This window comes from Drosophila innubila, chromosome X (genome assembly GCF_004354385.1).
Source record: "Drosophila innubila isolate TH190305 chromosome X, UK_Dinn_1.0, whole genome shotgun sequence".
NCBI classification, from domain to species: Eukaryota; Metazoa; Arthropoda; class Insecta; order Diptera; family Drosophilidae; genus Drosophila; species Drosophila innubila.
The window spans coordinates 11,205,562-11,217,499 of NC_047626.1; the positions used below are offsets into that span (position 1 = coordinate 11,205,562).

The 11,938-nt window shown below is 37.6% G+C and overlaps 1 protein-coding gene across 1 annotated transcript; it reads left to right on the forward strand.

Moving 5' to 3' along the window:
- Nucleotides 1-1,353: 1,353 nt before the first annotated feature.
- On the forward strand, nt 1,354-6,629 carry LOC117793492 (pyruvate dehydrogenase phosphatase regulatory subunit, mitochondrial). The gene is made up of 6 exons (XM_034633813.1): nt 1,354-3,109; nt 4,218-4,515; nt 4,581-4,794; nt 4,902-5,055; nt 5,127-5,242; nt 5,974-6,629. The coding sequence occupies exons 1-6, from the start codon at nt 1,534-1,536 to the stop codon at nt 6,430-6,432; spliced, it is 2,817 nt and encodes a 938-aa protein (XP_034489704.1). The 5' UTR covers nt 1,354-1,533; the 3' UTR covers nt 6,433-6,629.
- Nucleotides 6,630-11,938: the final 5,309 nt, after the last annotated feature.

The following is an 11,938-nucleotide window of genomic DNA, read 5'->3' on the forward strand; positions in this document are numbered from 1 at the left end:
GAAAAATTATATAACAAATTATTATGAAAATAAAGGAAATTAAATGTAAGCGAGAAGCAAAGACGAAGATGAAATTTTAGAGTGCGCCGTTTTTAAGTAATTTAAGCAGTATTTTAATAAATCAATTTATTGTTTCCCAAACTTTTTTTTAAATACTCTATACCCTATATATCCTAAATACCTAACTGTCACTGTTATATGGTACTGTCGATAAAGCGACAATGGAATATTGTACGTAACGACGTTTATTTATGCTCCAATATCCTGTTACAACAATAACAAACAAAACAAATTTCAATATTATTGTAATAACAATATAAGTCTGTACATTTGTTAACATTTCTCAGCTCGTAAGGTCTCTCGTAAGGGCAAACCCAGCGTACATCTATGTCGTCTATGTAGTTGTAGTTAAACCAAATTACAATTATACAGTAATGATTGATTGATCGATTGATTGTTTGATTGATAAACATAAACAATTGTTGAAAGCAACTGCTTTAAAATCAAAACAAAACACGAAAGAAAACGGAATGAAAAAAAAAACATGAAAAACGAAAGAAAACAAAAAATAATAATTATATAACAGTTGTGAACAAATTATATTTACATAGCGTATAAATAAATTGCATAACAATTGATTTAAAATACACAAATTGCGAGATTTCTAAATAATTATTTGAATTTGGCCGGTAGGTATCGATCATGTAATCGATGCAGCGCACGCAAAATGCTTCGGGCAGTGGAGTCCATTGGCAGCCCTGGTATCGGTTAATTGTGGCGGCGCAACGATTGCAACGGTAACCGATAGCAATAACATGCGGCTTGAGCACACTTCTAATTTAAACCAAATTTAGCAATAAATTAAAATTTTGCATAAACTTTCAAAACTCTAGCTTTGAAATTATAGTAATTAAAAATGTTGATGCTTTTTGAATATTTATTACAATTACAATTACCTGCCCGTTTGTTGTTGCGGCATGACTATTGACACAAGTTGGCAGCACTGTGCATTGCAAAACAGCTGTGCCGGCTCGGTCTCAGCCAGAAACAGCTGTTTTCCTCTAAAAATTTGGCAGCACTGCTGCCAACTAAAAAAGGGTAAATTTCAATTTTAGTTGAAAAAATTGCAAAATGTAATAACTTTACAATACATTGAAGTAAAAATGAAATACTGAATTAGATAAAAGTAAAGCTATACATTTAAGTGAAGCTTTGAAATCGTCACCACGAGAAGTTACAAATAAAGTTATAGAAAATAATAAAAAGCAACCAAATATCTAAGAAAAGCTTTATAAAAATTCTAGCTTCAAAATTAAGATAAATTCCAAAAAAAGTTATTCTTAGAAATTCAACTAATCTTGGCCATTTGAATAACATGGTACGACTGGCCAGATCAAAAGTTTTTTGCTCAACAAAGCTGGCAACACTGTGCTGCAGAATCAACTCCAATTATATTTTTATTGAGCACGGGACAATAACAAAACGCATTACGACAACAACAAGTAACAAAAACAAAAGGCAGCGACAACAACAATGTATAAGTTACTCCGTGGCGTTGCATGTTGTCAACATGCCGCCAACAGCGGAGTTAACATTAATGGCAACCTGTCAAGGACACAGCAAATTGGCCGCCGTCTGTTGAGCACGGCAACGGGACATGCGGATCCGGCGGATGAGAAGGTGCTGAGTAAACGCAAATTCCAGCCACAGGATGCCATTGAGCCAAATGAGAAGCCGGCTGTCCAGTTGCCCGGCCACTCACGGGTGGTCATCTGCGGAGGTGGCATCACTGGCGCCTCGGTGGCCTATCATATGGGGTTGCAGGGGTGGGGGAGCGAGACGTTGCTGATTGAACAGGACGCCGTTGGCGGAGATCTGCCGTGGAGCGCTTGCGGGCTGGCCGGACGCTTTGAGCCCAGTTATACGGAGCTGAAGCTGTCGGAGTATTCAATTGACCTGATTAAGCAGCTGACGCAACGAGGATTGCCCACAGGCTGGCGTCAGGTGGGAAGTCTGAATCTGGCGCGTAACTTTGATCGCATGACATCGTTCCATCGCATGAAATCCCAGGCGGTCGCCTGGGGCATGAACTGTGAGATTCTCACGCCGGAGCAGTGCCGGCAGCACTGTTCGCTCCTCTCGCTGGAGGGTATCGAGGGAGGACTGTGGATACCCGAGGATGGCGTCTGTGATCCGCACCTGGTGTGCAAGGCCTTCATCGAGGAGGCGCGTCGCCTGGGCGTCCGCATTGTGGAGCACTGTGCGGTCAATAAGATCCACAGTGCACACGGCAAGGTCGCTCGCGTGGAGACGACTGCCGGCGACGTGGACTGCGAGTACTTTGTCAATTGCACCGGATTCTGGGCCCGCGAGGTGGGCACTCTCTCCAAGCCGGTGGTGAAGGTGCCTCTCAAGGCCGTGGAGCATCACTATCTGCACACGAAGCCCATTGACCAACTGGATCCGAATACGCCTTTCGTGCGCGACTTTGACGGACGGATCTTCTTTCGGGAGTGCGAGGGTCACATTCTGGCCGGAGGCTACGAGCGGGAGGCGAAGATGGTCTACGAGGATGGCATCATACCGCTGTCGCAGGAGGCACGTCAGTATCCGCCGGACTGGGATCACTTCCACGAGCTGCTCGATGCGCTGCTGCACCGGGTTCCCTCGTTCCGTGAAGCTTCCCTGGATCGTCTGACCAACTCGCTGCAGGTCTTCTCCCCGGACTGCAAGTGGATATTGGGAGAGGCGCCGGAGATCCAAAACTACTATGTGGCCGCTGGCAATAAGACAATGGGCGTGTCCGCCTCGGGTGGCATTGGACGCGTCCTCACCGATCTGATTACCAAGGGCTCAACTTACTTGGATCTGCACATTTTGGACATTAGTCGATTCCTTGGCCTGCACAACAATCGCAAATTTCTGCGAGATCGCTGCAAGGAGGCGCCGGGCAAACACTTTGAGATTAACTATCCCTTTGAGGAGTTCCAAACGGGACGCAATCTGCGCATGTCGCCCATCTATCCCCAGCTGAAGGAGGCGGGCGCAGTTTTTGGCCAATCGATGGGATATGAGCGACCCAATTACTTTGATTTGCATGACAAACAAGGTGAGTGAAAGGTAATCCCTAACTGAAAGTAATCCCCCAGCAATCCAGAGTAGGGGAATCAGTTGTTGCAGCACAGATTGTTCTACAAATACTTCATAGTCTATCTATAATTTTTCCACATATATATGTGCAACTCCTTGAAGAAGACCCCATTTAATATTTTCTTATATCCCTGAAATAATTTGGTTAAAATCTAAATCAGATTATTAAACCGACATAAATATCGGTTTCGCCTAGGGATTCGGCTATGTCTGTATTTAGGTTTTCCGTTATCGGTTACAAACAATTATTGTATATCGATTTTGTAACGATTACCGGTTTTTTGTATGTTTTGGTTTCGAAATATCGGTATAATTTCGGTTCACAAAAAATAATTAGTAGTTGTAAAGCTCTCAAAAAATAACGTTAATCTATAAAAAAAATTTCTTTGATTTCAAAAAATATCGAGTTAAAACTAGATTTTCGAGAAAGCGATTTTCAACTGCTTTAACTCGACTATTTTTGTTTTTTTTTTGACAGTCAATCAAGTTAATTCAATGGATTTTGAAGACAAATCGACAACTCAACTTTAATTTGATTCTACAATAAAATTAGAAAATTCCAATTTTTCAATTACTGTCAATTTTTTCATATTTTCCTCTTGACATTTTTCAAAAACTTCCAAATGTCACAACTTTAACAAATTTCTTCCGGAATGATAATTTTTTTTTTTGATTATGCATCAAAGTTGGAAAATTCAATTTTTTTCAATTACTGTCAATTTTTTCATATTTTCCCTTAACAATTTTTCAAAAACTTCCAACTGTCACAACTTTCACAAATTTCTTCCGGAATGCCAATTTTTTTTTTTGATTATGCATCTAAATTTAATAACTAAATTTTTCCCAACACTGTCCAACATTTTGCAGTGTACTGCAAGGATATCTAGAAGATCTTTCAATTAATTTATTTTAGTGCACATTATAATAATATATGATTTTTTAAATATTTGCGTTTAATAATGTATGTATTTAGAATTTAAAAACAAAACATAAAATGTCGCATAAGACTTTTTAAAGAACTGAAACTTCTCCTAATAGTTAGTAATGCAATCTTTGTCTCTTGGCAGATGAGTTTGGTTTGCCGCGTTTTCGCATTGCACAGACGCGGACATTTGGGAAACCGCCGTGGTTCGATCATGTGGCCAGGGAGTATCGCGCCTGTCGGGAGCGAATCGGGATTGCCGACTACAGTTCCTTTACCAAATATGATTTTTGGTCGAAGGGCAATGAGGTGATTGAGCTGCTGCAATATCTGTGCTCCAATGATGTGGATGTTGCCGTGGGTTCCATTATACACACGGGCATGCAGAATCCCAATGGTGGCTATGAGAACGATTGCTCTCTGGCTCGACTCTCCGAACGGCAGTAAGTTAACTTGATCCACTGAAGATTCTAGAATTTCTTTTATAATTATAATCATTCGTTTGCAGTTACATGATGATTGCTCCAACTATACAGCAGACGCGTTCCATGTCCTGGATACGCAAAAATACGCCCAATCATTTGCGTTCCAAGGTCAATGTGGCAGATGTGACATCGATGTATACGGCCATCTGTATAATGGGTCCCTATTCGCGTATCCTGCTCTCCGAGCTCACCGACAATGATCTCACGCCCAAGAGCTTCCCCTTCTTCACGTACAAGGTAAGCGACCAGTTGATGAGTCCTTTGCTGAGCTGAGCTGAGCTGCAGGTTCAGGACTTGAACATTACCCTAGAGAATTTCGATCTCTCAATTATATTTCTCTGCAGGAACTCGATGTCGGTCTGGCCGATGGCATACGTGTATTGAATATCACGCATACGGGAGAACTCGGCTATGTTTTGTATATACCCAACGAATTTGCGATGCATGTCTATTCCAGGCTGCATCAGGCGGGACAGAAGTACAACATACAGCATGCAGGTGCGTTTCTTCTCTCAATTCTCTCTCCAGTTCTCTCGATTCATCTGCATTTATTGTTGTACTCTGCTCAGGCTATTATGCAACGCGTGCACTGCGCATTGAGAAGTTCTATGCCTTTTGGGGACAGGATTTGGATACGTTTACCACACCGCTGGAATGTGGACGCAGTTGGCGTGTCAAGTTTAATGTGAGTAAATATATAAATAAATATCTATATACATACTTCTATCAGGCAATCATTATCATAATCATTTCAAATGTACTACTATCAAAAACAATTAATTTTATTGACGAACCAAAAATTTAATTTGTGATATTTGTTGCTGACTATTTTATTTTTTTTCATTTTTCCTCATCTTTCATCCTTGTCTTGATTCAAAAGCGATAAAACAACATTTTCGTATGTTTTTTTTTTATCCGTAATCTTTAAAGTAGATTTTGTTGTTGTCTAACCTGGAATTTGCTTTTGAATACAAAAGCCTGTATTTTAGTAAATTTTCTTAAATTTAAGATTCCTTTTTTGTTTAAAAATTTATGTTAAAAAAGCCATAAGTCAAAGTAGTCTTACTACCACTTAGGAGTAGGAATTCAAAAATGAATAAATAATATAATAAAAAAATAAATAAAATGATAAATTAATAAAATAATAAATATATACAAATAGTGATAAATAATATATTAAATAAATACTATAATTTTATAATTAACGACTGTAAACGAATACGCGTTCTTTTAAACATCCCGTTTTTCGAAAAATCATAGTATTCAAGGATTCAGGAATACAAATTACATATCATATGCTTTTAATATTCAACAAAAGAAAAAGAAAGACAAAAGCGATTCTCACATTTTAAAAACCTAATTCAACCGATTTCTGTTTAGTTATTAATCGTTGATTTCTATTGAATTTGATTGCAGAAACAAACAGACTTTATTGGACGCAGTGCGTTGCTGAAGCAGCGGGAGGAGGGAGTGAAGCGAATGTATGTGCAGCTGCTGTTGAATGATCACGATCATGAGGTGGACATGTGGTGCTGGGGTGGTGAGCCAATCTATCGAGATGGCGTCTATGTGGGAATGACAACGACAACGGGATATGGTTATACGTTCGAGAAACAGGTCTGCTTGGGATTTGTGCGCAATTTTGATGAGCAGGGCCAAGAGTTGGCCGTGAGCAACGAGTACGTGCTGTCCGGGCACTATGAGGTGGAGGTGGCCGGAGTTAGATTCGAGGCGAAGGTTAATCTGCATTCGCCCAACCTGCCCACCAAGTTCCCGGATCGCGAACGCGAAGCCTACCATGCGACACGCGACAAACCCGACCAGGCAGATCTGCTCTCGTTTAGCACCACAAATGTGACAATGACGCGACATTGATCCATACAGCCAAGACAAAATGTTCGTATTGGTTGTGCAAAAACAAAATTCATTAATTTCATTTGTTTTCATTTCGTTGTCGTTGAATATTTCTGTATGTCTTGAGTCTCAATTGCAATGCGATATTAGTTTAATGACATTATATATAAAATCTATAAAGATCAGCGAATGAGCGAGTGAGATGGTCAGATAAAAAACAGAGAGAGAGAGAGAGAGAGAGAGAGCTATAGAGTAAGTGGGAGAGAGTTTGATATTATTATTGCTCAACAACAATTCATTCGCACAGTCCACTCTGTGCCTTAATTATCGATAAATATTGTTGTGGAACTTGTTTATATGTTTATAAATATTTGTTTATCTTTACCGTGTCAATTAAATGAAAAAAACAAAAAAAAAAAATCATTTAAATTATTAATTAATAATAATTAAATTATTGGACAAGCGCTGCCAAGTATAACTTTATTTTTTGGGAAAAATTTACAAATTTTTGTTAGAAAATCAGAATGTTCCTTAAAATAATCGTTAAGGCACTTTGTTAAAATCAATACGTAAGCACACATAGGTGTGTGGGTGTGGATGATGTAATTATTGCTCAGAAGTACAGTGAAAGTGCAATTTAACAAAACTCTTTGAAATTATAAAAAAAAATTGTTAACTTAATTTTCTTGCCAAAGTCAAAAAGTTTTAAATAGTGTACTTTTTGAGGAAATATTAAAAACACACACACACTCATATATATACTAACAATTACTCACACACACACACATACATACATACAAATTTATACGCATTTTTGTGTATTATCGTTGATTATGCTTATATATATATTATATATTTATATACAAATAAAGAAAGGCTTTTTTTTTTAAATAATTCATGACTTTTTAAAATGTGCTGTTTTTTTGGACTTTGTTTATAAAAATGTTGACTGTGTACCATCTTCTTTGCTTGGCTGTGGCGGGTCGTTGTTATAGACAGGGTATAATTATACCCTGTTATTAAAATTTTGCAATCAAGGATATGTTAGAAAGAGTCATCGACGCACCTAAAAAAATAGGCAGGAAGTCTTGAAAGTGTTTTAAAACTTTGACACAAAAATTAGCGTTTCTAAAATTAAGAATACAGGTCTGAATTATTTCTGTTTAAAAATAAAGAAAAGCTTGAGCGAACAAATTGAGAAAACACAAACATCCAAAAAAAGTGGTCTTACAATCAAAATGTTTTCTCTACTATATATGTATATGAGAACTTGTGGTTTAAATTAAATTATGCAGAATAAATTATTGTTATCTAGAATTAATGTTTCCATCAAAACTTAAAAATTTCGTCTAAAAAGTGCGTCAAGAAAAACAATTTTAGCTGTTGATCTATTGAAGATGGGTGAGTGTGTAGAGCAGTGTATTTGGTAATCGAGAACTCTCGCCTGGAGCGTTTTCAGTTGTTGCAACTGCGACTGTGGCAAGTGTAATGCACCTAATGCGCGCCTCGTTGCCTCCCAAACTTTTCGTTGCGGCCAGAAACTGATCGTAGCTGAAACACACAAAACTTGGCCAACAAATGCCAGGCGTGGGAGGGGCGTTGAGGGGGAGGGGTAGAGTGTTGGGGTAAGGGAGGTGGACATGCTGCTGCAAACTGTTGTGGCATAATATGCATAAACTTTTGCGCCATGTGGGTGTGGCCAGATTTGCATGAACTTTTGTTGTAGTTGCCAGCGTGTGTGTGTGTGTGTGTGTGTGTGTGTGTGAGGGTGTGTGTGCGTGTGTTAGTGTTTAGACAAGAAATTCAGGCGTGTGCTAATGCCCAAAACTCGTTGCCAAAGATTTTGTGCACATGTTTTGGGCCAAGAAGTTTTGCAGGGCTTTCGCTTAGCTTGGCTAGCTAAACTAACCAACAACAACGACAACAACAACGACAACAACAAGTTAACAGACCGTCTGGACAGAAACAGCTACTGGTCCTCATCAACAACAAAAACAACAAGAACAACAACATCATCAACAACAATTGTTGTTGTTTGTTGTCTTCGGTTGTCCTAGGGGCACTTTTGGCCACGCTCGGCTGGCTCTCGGCCTGGCTAACTGGCCTGACTTTTGCCTGTGTAGGATTACAAACTATCTTTTTGTTAGTAATTAGCTGCACACGATAAACGTGACATTATTATTGTTGCCCAGTTGTTGTGCAAAAGTTTTCAGAGTCTCAGTCTCAGTCTCAGTTTCGACTTGCAACTTCGACTTGGTTGCTGCAACCACAGCAGCTCCCGTTCCTGTGGCAGTTATAGGCCCCTCCCCACCCCGTACCTCCTCCCTCCCACCATCCCCCACCCCCTTTTCACCACCGCTGACTGAATTTGAATTTTGTCTGCTTCTTTTTCTGGCCAGTTTTGGGGGCCGTTTTACAAATGAGACTTTTGTTAAATCAAAAATTCAAGTGGCAACGCCGCACTCGATGGCGCCACACAGTCAGTCAGTCAGTCCGTCAGCTCGTCTGTCAGTCTGTCAGTTTGTCAGTTTGTCAGTCTTGCCACAGAAATTATCAATTTTCAACTGTGGCCAGGCCACATCACACACAATCCTTGGCCAATCTATAGCCGTATCCATCTCCATGGTCCATTGGAGTCTTCATCATGTTTTGTAATTTATGCCCATTTATTGTGTGGTTTTTCTACCGCATTTCGTCTTGTGGTTGACCAGTTGAAACATGGCTCTGACTCTGGCTCTGTATTTGTATCTCTCTCTCTGTCTCTGACTCCTCCTGAAACTGAACTTGTAGCTGGAGCAATCAACAAATTTGCATATGACTGGACACAACAGAGAATGGACTTTCAAACTAAGGTCAATTTGTGGCCAGCTGCTGCCTTTCAAAAATGTATCTCCAACAAAAGTTCTAGTTAGTTGTGGCAAATCTCAGCCATTGACCATCGACTATGGTTTTTGAATTTACCTATTGTCTTTTTGACTTATTGCAAAGAAAGTGTTGGCATTATTGGTTGAAACCATAGTCCATCTTTAATCGCTTTCCCCTACAAAAATTTGTTCTAATTTACTCCTTTCTTTTGGTAGTACATTCTGAAATATTGTACATTAGTTGAACGTTAAAAAATCCCAATGTCAAAGTTTGAGTTTTCTTTAATCAATACATTTACTTGACAAATATAAATTTACAGTTGTCCATTTCAAAGTCAGAAAACAGAGAAACTAAAATATCATGGAATATAATTTTAAATCGGTACAGTTTTGTCAAAGTTATGAAAGTTTAAAATTTATCGAACCATTGACCTAACAACTTTACAAGTCAAAATTTTTGTCCGATTTACAATGATTTTTTACAAAAAAATGAAACGTCTCAGAATCAAATATAAAGTGTTGTTTTATACTAATTACGCTATAAGGAGTTAATTTAAAGTGAAAACTTGAGATTTAAAATTTTCATTTTTCAAAATTTCAAAGGGGGGACCCTATTGTATTAAAATCTAGGCCCATATCTAGAGGGAAATTTTTTTTAACGAAATTAATTAACTTTAAGTGCAGAATGAATTAAGAGGCCAAACCATATCAAAATGACATTCCGCTTCAAAATCGGTTTAGTTTTTAGAAAGTTATGAAAGTTTGAAGTTATTCAATCTTTGACTTAGAAACTTTGTAAGTTAAAATTTTTGTCCGATTTACCATGATTTTTTACAAAAATATAAAAGGGGTCAGAATCAAGTTTAAAGTGTTGTTTTGTACTAATTGCGATATAAGGAGTCCATTAAAAGTGAAAACTAGAGATTTAAAATTTTCATTTTTCAAAATTTCAAAGGGGGGACCCTATGGTATTGAAATCTAAGCCCATATCTAGAGGGAATTTTTTTTTTTACGAAATTAATTAACTTTAAATGCGGAAAAAAAAAATAAAAGGCCAAACCATGATCAAAATGACATTCCGCTTCAAAATCGGTTTAGTTTTTACAAAGTTATGAAAGTTTGAAGTTAGCCAATCCTTGACTTGCAACATTACAAGTCGAAATTTTTGTCCGATTTACCATGATTTTTTACAAAAAAATAAAAGGTGTCAGAATCAAGTTTAAAGTGTTGTTTTATACTAATTGCGATATAAGGAGTCCATTAAAAGTGAAAACTCGAGATTTAAAATTTTCATTTTTCAAAATTTCAAAGGGGGGACCCTATGGTATTAAAATCTAAACCCATATCTAGAGTGAAATTTTTTTTTTTTACAAAGTTAATTAACTTTAAATGCAGAATGAATTAAGAAGCTAAATCATGAACAAAATGACATTCCGTTTTAAAATCGGTTTTGTTTTTACAAAGTTATGAAAGTTTGAAGTGAGTGAAATCTTTGACCTTGCAACTTTACAAGTCAAAATTTTTGTCCGATTTACCATGATTTTTTACAAAAAAATGAAAGGTCTCAGAATCAAGTTTAAAGTGTTGTTTTATACTAATTATGATATAAGGAGTTGATTAAAAGTGTAAACTAGAGATTTAAAATTTTTAATTTTCAAAGTTCCAAAGGGGGGACCCTATGGTATTAAAATCTAAGCCCATATCTAGAAAGAATTTTTTTTTTTACGAAATTAATTAACTTTAAATGCAGATTGAATTAAAAGGCCAAACCATGATCAAAATGACATTCCACTTCAAAATCGGTTTAGTTTTCGGAAAGTTATGAAAGTTTGAAGTTAGTCAAATCTTTGACTTGGCAACTTTACAAGTCAAAATTTTTGTCCAATTTAGCATGATTTTTTACAAAAAAATGAAAGGGGTCAGAAACAAGTTTAAAGTGTTCTTTTATACTAATTACGCTATAAGGAGTTGATTTAAAGGGCAAACTTGAGATTTTAAATTTTCATTTTTCAAAATTTCGAAGGGGGGACCCTTTGCATCAAACTCAATATATCTATCTAGAGGGAAATATTTTTTTTGAACGTATTTAATTAAATTTTAATGCACAATGAATTAAATAGCCTAACTATGAACAAAATGACATTTCGCATAAAAATCTGATGAGTTTTGATGAAGTTATGACAGTTTGAAGTTGGTCAGACTTTGGATTTAGCAACTTTAGAAAGGTGCTTAAAATTCAATGCAACTCAAGAGGCCAAATGCCAATATTTATTCAAGTCAGAGCAAAAGTATCGAATGTTTACATGGAATTAACAAACGAATGATCTGGGCATGGCGAGCAGATAAATAAGATTAGTTTTAACGGGATAATGATATCAATTCTTCTGCCCTTCTTCTCCATCCCCCTCTCTGCACTGTGGCCAAACAGAAGTAATGCGCCTCATTAGAGGTTAAGCTGTGGGCGTTGCCCGTTCGTGTGTCGAGCTCGAACTCAAACTCAAACTCGAACTCTGAGTGCAAGAGAATGAGAAGAGAGGAGGGTAGGGGAGACAAGACGAGAAGAGACGAGACGAGACGGCCTTTGGTACGCCTTGGGCTTTCTGGCTATTGCCATTCCAAAGACCTCCATTTCCATTTCCATTTCCATTCCCATTCTCCGAGTC

What these genes read in the sequence shown, in the direction of transcription:
- LOC117793492 (XM_034633813.1), top strand. Translation starts at nt 1,534, where the DNA reads ATGTATAAGTTACTCCGTGGCGTTGCATGTTGTCAACATGCCGCCAAC. An exon ending in TGATTTGCATGACAAACAAG is followed by an intron (nt 3,110 to 4,217) that starts GTGAGTGAAAGG and finishes GTCTCTTGGCAG; the next exon opens with ATGAGTTTGGTTTGCCGCGT. An exon ending in TCCCCTTCTTCACGTACAAG is followed by an intron (nt 4,795 to 4,901) that starts GTAAGCGACCAG and finishes ATTTCTCTGCAG; the next exon opens with GAACTCGATGTCGGTCTGGC.